The 12,764-nt window shown below is 37.6% G+C and overlaps 1 protein-coding gene across 1 annotated transcript in view; it reads left to right on the top strand.

Annotated features, from left to right (window-relative positions):
- ddx54 (DEAD (Asp-Glu-Ala-Asp) box polypeptide 54) overlaps positions 1-12,764 on the top strand; it is a 45,771-nt gene that overhangs the window by 29,506 nt on the left and 3,501 nt on the right. Inside the window, exons 13-19 of the mRNA XM_048556673.2 lie at positions 2,024-2,245; positions 2,683-2,756; positions 2,850-3,032; positions 3,948-4,087; positions 6,035-6,148; positions 8,687-8,788; positions 11,055-11,152. Of these exons, the coding sequence (XP_048412630.2) occupies positions 2,024-2,245; positions 2,683-2,756; positions 2,850-3,032; positions 3,948-4,087; positions 6,035-6,148; positions 8,687-8,788; positions 11,055-11,152 (933 nt within the window). The remainder of the gene's footprint in view (positions 1-2,023; positions 2,246-2,682; positions 2,757-2,849; positions 3,033-3,947; positions 4,088-6,034; positions 6,149-8,686; positions 8,789-11,054; positions 11,153-12,764) is intronic.

Below are 12,764 nucleotides of genomic sequence, written 5' to 3'. Positions count from 1 at the left end.
TCCTCTCCTTCTCCATAGCTATGTAGAATGAGAGAGTGTTATGGTCACTATCACCAAAATGCTCTCCCACCACAAGATCTGATACCTGCCCCGGCTCGTTTCCGAGCACCAAGTCTAGAATGGCCTCTCCCCTCGTCGGCCTGTCAACGTACTGCGTTAGGAAACCCTCCTGAACACACCTTACAAAAACAGCTCCATTCAAATCTTCTGCTCGAAGGAGGTTCCAATCAATATTAGGAAAGTTAAAGTCACCCATTACAACAACCCTACTGCGTCCACACTTTTCCAAAATCTGTCGACCTATGCTTTCTACAATCTCCCTGCTGCTATTGGGGGGCCTGTAGTAAACCCCTAACGAGGTGACTACTCCCTTGCTGTTCCTAATTTCCACCCATACTGACTCAGTAGGCAGATCTTCCTCGACAATGGAAGCTTCTGTAGCTGTGATACCCTCTCTGATTAGTAGTGCTACACCCCCTCCTCTTTTTCCCCCCTCCCTATTCTTTTTAAATGTTCTAAACCCTGGAACATCCAGCAACCATTCCTGCCCATGAGAAACCCATGTCTCTGTTATGGCCACAACATCATAGCACCAGGTACTGATCCATGCTCTAAGTTCATCACTTTTATTCCTGATACTCCTTGCATTAAAGCAAACACACTTTAACCGATCCCTTGGTTCCTTCCCAGGAAAATCCTTCCCACTAGCTGGTCTACCTCTTGCTACTGCCTCACCTGCATCAACGCTCACCTCTGGTATACAGCTCAGGTTCCCACCCCCCTGCCATACTAGTTTAGACCCTCTCGAACTACTCGAGCAAACCTTCCACCCAGGACATTGGTCCCCTTCCAGTTCAGATGCAACCCGTCCTTCTTGTACAGGTCCCACCTTCCCCAGAAGGCATCCCAATTATCAACATATCTGAAGCCCTCCCTCCTACACCAGCTGCGTAGCCACGTGTTCAGCTGCGCCCGCTCCCTGTTCCTCACCTCGCTATCTCGTGGCACCGGTAGTAAACCAGAGAACACTACTCTGTTCGTCCTGCTCTGCAGCTTCCATCCTAACTCCCTGAAATCACTTTTTATATCCTCAAACCTATTTCTGGCTATATCATTTGTGCCAATATGTAACACGATTTCTGGCTGTTCACCCTCCCCTTTCAGAACTTTATACACCCGATCGGAGACGTCCCGGACCCTGGCACCAGGGAGGCAACATACCTTCCGGGAATCCCGATCTTGCCCACAAAATCTCCTGTCGATTCCCCTAACTATCGAGTCCCCTACCACGAGTACTTTTCTATTCTGCCCCCTTCCCTTCTTTGCCACAGTGTCAGGTTCAGTGCCAGAGAACTGACTACTATGGCTTTCCTCTGGTAGGTCAACCCCCCCAGCAGTATCCAAAACGGTATACTTATTACTTTTGGAGAAACTGAAGTTTATACTTATTTATTCTACTGTTATTTCAACTGCAATTTAGGAAGGTAGCAATAAGCAATTTTATTTGCATTATAAAATTCACATTTAGTCTTCCAGGTACTGATTTGGCTAATCTAATTCTTGTAAAAATCTCAATTCTGGATTCGGTAAAATATGGAGCCGTGTGACATTGAGTCATTAATCTTACAGCATTCTCCTGTCTAAAACACTATACAGAACTTAATACATGTTATGAAGCTAAAAAAAATTGAACCAATAGTTCCAACTTCATAAAAGTTGTGATATTTTCTTTTACAGTCATGATTGTCGAGAGATCAGCCAGCTGGACCTGCTAGAATGAGTTCCTTGATTGGGGCTGTTAACCTGGTCCAACCTAGGAACCCAGGCTGACAAAAAAGATTGAGTGTCATAGATACTAATGTTCTGGTGTCTGAGTCTGAATGAGGTAGTACTGTAGTCAATGGACGGAAGGAATTATGACATTATTTTTACAGTAGGAGTCACTGTGAACTGCTGCTGAGCTTTGTGTCTTATTCTGCCATCGGCTGAATTTTTAAATCTCTATCTTTATCTCTTTATTCAGAAACAAGTGGAATATATGGCACGGTACCCCAGAATACCATTGATGATGAGGAATCACTACTTATAGCAGACCATAAGGCTTCACTAGATCTTCAGAACCTAAAAAGAGTGTCTGAGAACGCTTACATGCAGTACCTGAAGTCACGACCAAATCCTTCTCCAGAATCAATTAAAAGGGTTCGAGAAATGGACTTTTCAACACTGGGGATTCATCCATTATTTGGTATGTTAAGTATACTTAACTTGTAAAAATGCTAGGTAGTCAGTTTGTGGGAATAATTGTCATATTGATGAACTGCTAATGTCAAACATTTGTTCTTTTTATGACACTTGTATTCGAAAAGACATACAGCAAGAAAGAGGTTTCAAACTGTTGCTACAAAGATCAACACTTAAAAACACATTTTTTAGGTCTTCTATGCCTCGACATCAACCGTGAAAAAGAGAAGAATGGTTGATCCATACTAAACAAATGCTTACCGCTGTAGAACCATGTCTGCAGTGCTTTTGAGCTTACCCTCAACAGACAGCTTCCTTGGAGATAGACTGTAACATTTTATTATTTTTCTGTTTTGTCAATATTGGTGTTTTAGGTAAAATTTCCATACTGAAATTTTGACCTAATAAAACTTGAAGCTTGTATATTTTCTTATTTTTAAGGTGTGAACATAAAAGATGCAGAACTTCAAAGATTAAAACTTATTGACAGTATCAAAAACTACAGAGCAAAATCTGTAAGTGAACACTTTTGTTTTATTATTGTTTTTAGTCCATCTCATGTCAGTGATTTTAAGCTAAGTAGTATAGTTTCTTTACAAATTTTACAGACCATTTTTGAAGTCAATTCTACAAATAAAACAACTGCAAGTGAGATCATGAGGGTGACGCGAAATAAGCAGAGACAGGTTATAAACAAATTTCAACAATTAAAGGATGAAAAGCAAGCAGCTGCATCTAAGAATATGCCAAACCGGATGGAAGCAGATCTCCCTGATGAAGAAAGCATTGAGGTTAGTTTTTTTTATGGATGCAGTGAGCTGACAATTTATTCATTTCAGTTTTAAGAGATGGGCAACAGTTAACAAAGAGCTTGTTCATAGTTGGGACTATCACAGTCTAGCTTAATTTTTGTCCTCATTTATACGCTTTAACAGAGAATATTCTGGGGACACGGTAAAAGAATGGGGAGGAGTTAATTTGTGATTGGCTTGGCTATGGCTAGGTTGAACAGTAAGGTCAAGAACTTGTGCTTACCCTAGGCATATCTCCTAAGATGTTTAATATCTTAAGATCCAAAGTATCATCTTTACCATGCTGTTTACAGAAAACTCCAGACAGAATATTTTCTCCTGATATGGACTAGAGTGCTGTTTTGCATTTGACCTGAAAAGACCAAAGCTATTTCACCATTTTGTTTCAAAGCATTGAAGACTTTGAGTTTTTAAGAAACTGTTTGCCCTCAAGAACTTTGAAAACCTTCATTAAAATGAGCTGCAGCGACATCTTTCATTTCACATTTAGAATTGAAGCCTTATATGTGGAAATAGATCTGATATGAGCTTTTTTTTTTGCATGGTTTCATTCTTAAATCTCTACGAAATGTTTTGGTATGAAGAACGGCAGCTCAGAATGTATATTTTCTAATAGTTGTGTGTGTGTCGTTGGCATAGCCAGCATTTCTTGACCAGTGTCTTCTCAGGGGCAGTTGAAACAAATGAGGTATTCCCTTGAAGCTTCTAATCTGTGTGGTTAGGTAAACCTACAGCTCAAACTAGTTTTGGCAGTTGTGTCAAAGGTGAAGTATGTCACCTTTCACATCAGAGAAGGAATATGCAGTGTCTATTTTATCGGGCAATCTACAAATCTTTCTTCTCTGATAAATTAACATATTATCCTTCACTGTCAATTGTATTTTGTATTGACAGACTGTCTTCTCTGAAGTTATGGGGAGAAAAAGGAAAAGTAAACAACCAACAGATAATTTTCCCAAAAAGAAGAAAGAATGTGAGCGGGATGAGGAATTTTATATCCCCCACCGACCTAAAGATTTCAATTCTGAGAGAGGGTAACTACGTAACCTCTTTACTCTTTAACTCAGAAGTTTTATCAGTTGGATTGCATCACTTTTTATGACATGCCAGTTTACCGTGTTTCGTATGTGTCTAATTCTGCTGACAATAAAACAGAAGTCACAGCCATTTTTTATTCATCAGGAAGGGCAGAAATCATAACATTGACCCTTGGGGTACTCCACTATAAACCTTCCTTCAATCTAATAAAGTAGCAACCACTGCTGTTTCTTTTCCATCACCCAACCACTGTTGTATCCATGTTGCTACAGTTCCTTTCTCATTAACTCTTATCTTTGCACACATGCCTGTAGTGTGGCGTTCTCTATCAAATACCTTTTGGACCGCCAGCACATTGGTTGCATTACCCTCATCAATGTTGTCTGTTAATGCAATTTTTAAAAAACCTCAAGTTAGGCACAATTTGCTGTTATCAAATCTGTACTGGCTTTCCTTAATTAACCTGCTTTTATGAAGTGAGTTGTAATTTTGTACTCTATTTTATGGTGTTTTTTTTTGAAACCATACAACTATCTTAAATTGACTGGCCTGCAGTTACTGGGCTTATCTTGACACAGAATTTGATTAAGGGTGTAACGTTTGCAGTTCTTGGGCATCAGTCCTAAGTATAAAAAAAAATTGGCTAGTGCCTCCACGTTTTTACTCACGAGCTTCAGTATTCTTGGATACGTTCTCATCTGATCTTGGCACCATATCAACTTCAGATAGAGATGGTGTCTATCTAATAACGCAACCTTATCAGTTTTAAACCCTTCACAGCCTTCTGGAGTCTTGATCCTGGCCACAGACAACAGTGTCTTCCCTTGACTAAACTATCCCCAGTCACAACTACATTTCCCTCCCAGTTGATAAATGGCTCCCTGCAGCACGCTCATCCTCCCTATAGCTCTGCACTCGACAAAACATGAAGCAAAATCTCAAACCTATTAGACAAGCTGAAGGGTTGAGGCTTCTGCAGTGTGAGCTCCTGGATCCCTCTTCCTGCCTTGCTTGTAGTCACACCACTCTGTCCCTGATCACCAACCAAAGTAGTTAATCTAAGGGATGTGACACCACCTGGAAAACAACATTCAGGTAACTCTTCCCCATCTTGATGTGTCAAGTGTTCAAAGCTGAGACTCCAGCTCATTAACTATGAACCACAGCTTCTTAAGCAACCAGCATTTGCTACAAATGAGGTTACTATGAAGTACAGTGGAGCTCACTGGCTCCCTTGTCACAGAGGTACAACACATCACCTGACCCTGCATCTCTCTCTTATTAACTTGGAAATTTGAAATAAACAAATTAACTTATTGTTCTTTTAGTTTTTTATCTGTGAAATATTTTGTGTTTAATTTTGTATCCAAAAGTAACTTAAGAGCCAAATTATCAGCTATTGCTAACTGGTGAATTTATGGTTTTCATGTGATGTTACTCCCTTTCTGCTGTGCTGACCTAGTGATCCTGGACTTCATTATCCTGTTAAGAGGCCTTCTAAACCATGAACCAAAAATGCAAGCAAAAAGCACCTCCTCCTCTCTGCAAATTCTCGTGCAAAATTCGAGAAATAGATGAGCACTTGTGCTGTGCCTCACTCTGGATATTATCTCTCCTTCCTGACCATGTGAAGCTTACTGGTTTGACAGACTGCCCAAGGTGTAGTAATTACAGCATGTGTCAGTTAGGACAAATTGCTTGTTTTTGTGCAGTTCATTTTTAGTTCCTATTTCGGATGGTGCAAGAATCCATTGTTTAAATGACCCTGTATGACAGTTTAACCTGAATATATGTATAATAGCTGTTTATCCGGAAATGAAATCCACAGTAGCGGTGACCCTTCTTTATTACTCTGCTTTTCAAACCAGTGATTTCAGATGTGTAGTTCATTGAAGTTTTATCTTTTATTTTAAATCCATGCTTTTACTACTTTTTGAACCTAGATTAAGTTTAAGTGGGGAAGGTACATCCTTTGAACAGCAGGCATCTGGAGCTGTTTTAGATTTGATGGGTGATGAAACACAAGATATGCAAAAGAAGAAACAAATGCTAAAATGGTATGTATTATTCAGAAAGAGCTTTTACTTCATAACTTAGGAGTTTATTTGATGGGTATTCACTACTGGGTATTTTCAAAGTAGATCTTGAGTGGATAGAATTTAACTGGATATGTATAGAAATTTAGAAACCAGGAGCTGGAGGAGGCCATTTGGCCATTCAAGTCTGCACCGTTCGGTACGCTCATAGCTTATTCTCTCAGTGCCGTATTTTTACTTTACCCTTGTATTCCTTGATGCCTTTAATATCTAAACATTTCTAAGTCTCTGTCTTGAATATGTTCAGTTATTTGGCCTGCATAGTTTCACCACTGATTTGGGTGCAGAAATGGTGCTACCTGTCAGTCAAAGTGGCCTGCCTTGTATCCTGACATTGTGATTGCTGATTCTTGACTTCCCAACCAGAGAAAACATCCTCCCTGATTCCAACGTATCTATCTCTGTTTGAATTTCATACATTTCAATTAGATCTGCTCTCATCCTTCTGAACACCAGTTAATATAGGCCCAGTTGAACTCATCTCTACTCATAGGATTGGCATACAATATTGGTATGAACTTAGTGGATTTCTGCTGCACACCCTCTATGGAAAGTGTATCCTTCCTTACGTAGCAAGCCCAAAACTGCACACAATACTCCAGGTATGGTCTCACCATGGTCCCTGAATAACTGTAGTAAGACGTCCCTACTTCTGAACTCAAATCATCTTGCAATGAAGATGAACATACAATTTGCCTTCCTAATTACTTGCTGTGCCTGCCTATTTACTTCATTGACTGGTGTGGAAGGACACTGAGAATCCTTTGTACTTTCACATTTTTCAATATATTACTATTTAAATGGTACTCTCTGCCTTTTACTTCCATGTGCTAATATAAATAGAATCTTTTGTCAAACTGCTAGAACCATTTACTAATAGGAATGTGCTATACCATAGTATATGAATAATGTACAACGTTGAAATCACAAAAACCTTCACTACTGAAGACTGGCATATAGTGACTGCCTTATCAGATGATCACGAGTGTTTTCATCACCAATATTCTTGCCATTTCTGTGTGTGAACAGAAATATCAAGTAAAAGTATTTGCATTGACCGTTGCATTTGATGCCCCATCAATGGAGATGTGGAGCCTCTTGAAATTTCCAAACATATTTTGGATAAATTGTGTGTGATAATCCTGATGTTCTTCTAAAATAAAACAAAGAACCTATGAATGCTGGAAATCTGAAACAAAAACAGAAATTGCTAGAAAAACTCAGCAGGTCTGGCAGCAGTTGTAGAGAGAAAGCAGGGTTAACATTGCCAGTCTAGTGACCTGTCTTCAGAACTGATGGTAGCTAGGAAAATGTGGTATATATGCTGAAAATGTTTGGTGGGGAGTGTGCAGGGAATGGTGGAGTTGGAAAAGAAGAGTGAGTGAGTAGATGGGTAGAGTTGGAGCCCAAAAACTCAATGACATTAGGCAGTCAAAGGTATGAATGGTAATATACCAGGGCGAAAGAAAAGCTGATAATGGGAATTGCAAGTAGGTGAAAGTAGGTTGACGGTGCTGAACCTAGCTCATGTCATGACAGAGGTGCAGGGGTGGGTAAAGGATACAGCAGAAAGTGTTAAACCTCTAAAATTATTGAACTTTGTATTGAGTCCTGAAGGCTGCAGTCCGCAGGTGGAAAATAAAGTGCTGTTCTTTCAGCTTGCATTGAGCCTCACTGGAGTACTGAACTTGGCTTGATACCAAAATGAAAAGTGGGAGAATATGGGCTGGAAAGCAATTGGAAAACAACAAGGGAGAAGCTAGTCAGAGGGTTGACAGTATGGAAAGCAAGTGAGTAAGAAGCTCGGCGAGATGGTGAGGTGATGCTGGAGGGTTGAAAAAGCGGGAGAGACAAGGCTGTTTTCTTTTGTAATAAATGGCTGACCGCTTAGTAACTGCTTTAAAGTGGAAGTGATGGAAATGCTATGAGGGTGATGTTAATTTGCCAATCCCACTGTTAGAACGTACTTTAAATGTAAAATACTTATATCTCACTTTGTCTAATTTACAGGCAATCAAAATTACTGTTTCTGAAGAAAGGTCACAGGATTTAATTCCTCTTTATGTCCACAGATGCAGCCAGACTTGCTGAATTTCCCTAGCAAATTGAGTTTCAGATCTTCAGCATCCACTGTTCTTTTGTTGTACCTTACTGCATAGTTTATATTTTCACAAATCTTTTGAAACCATTCCTAATATTTCATTAAAAATACATGTGCTGCAAACCAACAGAAACTTCCCAATCCCTTTCTCATCATGATAATTGTCTTTCTGATTTTTGTTTTTAATCACACACATTGGAATAAGAAGTTTTCCCATTTACTGCATTTAAAAATGAATGTTGTCTATGGGGAAAACTTATTATTCCAACATCCTTTAAACCAAAATGAAGTTTTGAATAGGTTTTTAATGTTTTAATTTATTTTTAAAGTTTAATTTAGTATGTTTTAAACATTTGGTAGGTGCTAATATAAAAAGAAATTATTGAAATTTTGTGCAGGGACCGTAAAAAGAAGCGATTTATCAGAGACACGAGCCAGGAAAATAAGAAAATAAAGATTGAAAGTGGAAGATATATCAGTGCTTCTTACAAGAAAAACATGTATCTTTTTTTTAAAATTGCGTTTCATTTCACTTACTGTTGCATCTTTGCTTTTTGTTAGATCATGTATTAACCTAAAAATGAAATAGATCAAATAAGTTGCCATGCATTACATTGAGATTCTTATCTAGCAGAAGTGCCCATGTACAATTCTCGGATCAGGAAGTGATGCACTAGTTGAACAACGAATTGGTCAGATCTCATCTGGAATGCTGAATTCAATGTAGGGCGCCAAACAACAGAAAAGAAATCTTGACCTTGGAAGCAGTATCAGAAAAAAAACATTGGCTACTATTTCAATGTAAAGTGGTTAAATTGAGGGCAGTTGACAAAGACTTGACTTATATTCCCAAAAGTGTTAAAAAGTGAGGGATGATTTAATCTAAGCATGTAAAACAGTAGATTCAGAGGTAATAATCTAGAATGAGGGGATATGTTAAATTTACAGTTAGACTAAGCATTTAAGAATGGAATCTGGACCACTTTTCACAAAATGGCAAATAGGAATTTGGAGTTTAGTACCTAATAGATTTTTTAGTGGGTCAAGATGTCAAGGCAATCCTGTTCAAATGTTGTTAAAGATGGGAGAAGCTTGAACGACTTGACTGTAAAATAGAGGTGATTTTGTAGAAGTACACAAGCTAGTGAACAGTATGCAAATGATGCAGGTGCAAGTAAACTTTGCTTAAATTTCAAGAATAGGAATAGGGAAATGTTGTCATAACTAGGTGGCAAATGTACTGAAATCCAAACTTGTTTCCTTTACGAACAGTGATCAATACATAGAATATTTTCCAAATTACTTTATAGTATCATAAGTCCAGAATGATTTTGGAACCTTTTGTATATTGTAATGTGGGGAAGATGGTTGGTGTAATTTTGATTGGAAGAACCAAGACAGGCTGAACTGAAGGTCTGCCTTAAATAATGGTCTGGAATTATCTAGGATGCAAGAAAAGCATGAAAAGGTTAATGTCCTGCATTGAAAGATCTGAGTTGTACCGAAGGCAAACATCCTTAGCATTTTCCTTGCCCTCCCTGTTTCTACATTTACAGGTCTACATTGCATTCACGGTCATCATTTTTACTTCTAAAGAATTGAATTTAAATTTAAAATCTGCTATGTGATATAATCATTCTATTATCTAGTTCAGTTTGGACTCAGAGACTGAAAATAACCTAACTATAACATCATATTGGATAAAAATTCTGATCTAAGCAAATTCAGAAATAGATCTTGGGCATATGTACACAAATCTTTGGATGTTGCAGGCTATTTTCAAAGTTTGTTCAAAAAGCATAAGAATTCCTGGATTTTGTTAATGGAAGAATAGAGTGAAACAATAAGGTAGCCATGCTAAATCTTCGCAAAACACTGGCCACGATGGAGTATTCTATTCAATCTAGATGTCATATTTTTGAAAGGTTGTCAAAGTAATAAAATACCAAGTGTGCAGAAGAGATTTAGTGGAATCGTGCCAGGGCAGAAAGAGTTCAGATCTTTGAAAATTTGGAGAAGCTTTGGTTGTTGTTCTTTAAGCAAAGACATTTGAGGAGGTTTGATCGAGATCTTCCCAATCTTAGAGTTTTGATAGAGTAAGGAGAAAATTTGGTAGCCAGCTGGCACAAATTTAACTTGATTAGTAAAAGAAACTGAAACAATATGAGGAATGAGATTTTTACAAAGCAAGTTGTGATCGAGAATGTACTGTTTGAAAAGTTACTGAAAACAGTAATATTCCAAAGAGGATTGCACAAATTCATGAAGGAAAGGAAATTACATGGTTCATAGAGGTGTAGGATTAGCTCAATAACTGTACTAAAAATTAGACATGAGCATAATGATCTGAGAAGCCTCCCTCTATTCTGTATATTTCTATGGGATTCAAATATGTTTGTTTTGGACACTTATTAGATGTACCATTCTGTCCACTGGCAGCCAGATTTGATGATTATAACTATTGAAAACCAAATTGGTAACTTTTAAAATGATAGTTGAAGGAGAAAATGGTCGAACATCGACAAGTGCTACACACATCTTTTTCTGTAATCTTGAATTCAGTTGAATGGTGTCCTGGGGCTTCAGAAATTGTTTGAACTCAACTGCACAGCATAATTATCTAACTATAGTCAGTGTGACATTTTTTCTTTAAAATTTACCTGTTTATTGTACCAGTACATATTTAAGATTTTTTTTAGCTTCAGATGGTTAAAAACACAAAAAAAAATCCAAAATGGTTCAATTTCCATGACCACCAATATTTAGCTATGAGGAATGGAAGAAGAAGAACAAGATTGATGAAAGAGTATCTGATGATGAAGCTGAAAATGAGCAAAGAAATTACAGGAAGAAAGGTGGCCACGGTAAGACTACTTTATTTACAAGGGCTTATTTTAGCAAAGGTTACACAACGGTCCATAATATTGCAGTGAACAAACCAATTAACTATTGTTATCTTCATGCCAAAGTATTAATCAAAAGCAAAATACATTGTACTAATCATAACAGTCACTAAATGTATTTTAAATGCAATTTTTAAAAATGAACATGTACTTTAAGAGCAGGAGCTTTGCAGTTGAATGTCTGTTGCTTTGTGCACAATTTGCTACAGTCCATTAATTTGCAAGTCCGTGGTAGTACTCAATTTCAAAGTGTTGCTCTGTTTCAGCAGTTCAGCATTTTTGTCAAAAAAAATTACGTCTGTTTAACTTTCTTTGCATTCAGTTCAGTTTCATTCTGAATTTATAAATTACATTTTTAAAATTCTGGATGGAAATAATATCTGAAAAAAATAGAAATGCTAAATCAAGTTTGAATGCTAAAGTGTTCCAAACTCTAGAAGTGGGGACCTAGAGATAGTTGAGAATGCATGGAGTGGAATAGACTTGCTGAAAAAGACAGTAGAGGCAAAAACTATTAAAATTTGATACGCAATTAGAATTTGATGACGAGTGATCAGAGAGACCTCTTGTACCAATCAGATATATTACTTAATCTCTGATTTGTTCTCTTCTATTCCTGTAACTACAGAAATAAAAAAAATGTTTGGGAAGCACAGGTGGAAAAGGAAGTGTACATTTTAATTATACCTTTTAATGGATTAAGTACATAACACATATGTATGAAGTCTGCATTTCCAGCAATATTTTCATCATATTACATATGAATTTTTTTTCAGTAAATATATTTGGTAGCCCATCTCCCATTGCATTTCTCATGGATAGGCTAGGTTCTATTGCAGTGTTTACAATGTTGAGTTTTGGGTAGAGAACAGCACACAACAGGGACAAATTAGAAGGAAAGTATACAGAAAAGAACAAGCAAAAGAACAGTAAGTGTTGAAGAGAAAATTGCAGCAATCAGATTAGAATGAGGATGATGTGTAAGGAAAGTAGAGGTAGCATGGTAGTAGGAGTAGCACAATAGATGAGATTTGAGAAATGTCGCATTACAGATTTTGTAGGAAAGAGCATACAAAACTTTTATATATTACAGGACCTTCAGGAATGCAAGGACTGGCCTTAAAGTGGTGATGTGATACAAAATGACATCTGTTCTGAATGTTTCTCCTTCGGAGCTTATTTCCAGTCAGGAATTTATAAGCAGAACAAAAATTAATTTTGTCAATGTGGCAGAGTCTATTGTACACCAATCTTTTTTGAGAAGGGAAATGCGGTTGGTGTGGTTTATGTGCATTTTCAAAAAACATTTTGTAAGCTACTTCATACAAGTCTTTGAGCAAAGAAAATGGCACAGAATTAGGAATATAGCTGTGTGAATCAAGAGATGATTGCAGGGTGGAAGGAGGTTAGTTAGACTGGAAAGATTTTCTCTGCTTGCATGTGTAGGAAAGTTCTGACGTAATATTGTTCCTTCCATGTACAAAAATAAATTAGATGTGACCAGGGCTAAAACTGAAATTTGCTGATAACACAAAGTTATAGGATTCTACAAATTATAAGGTGATACAGGAGG

The sequence above is a fragment of the Stegostoma tigrinum genome, chromosome 26 (genome assembly GCF_030684315.1).
Source record: "Stegostoma tigrinum isolate sSteTig4 chromosome 26, sSteTig4.hap1, whole genome shotgun sequence".
NCBI classification, from domain to species: domain Eukaryota; kingdom Metazoa; phylum Chordata; class Chondrichthyes; order Orectolobiformes; family Stegostomatidae; genus Stegostoma; species Stegostoma tigrinum.
Note: the sequence above shows the minus strand (reverse complement) of the source record. Positions and strands in the feature narration are given on the sequence as shown.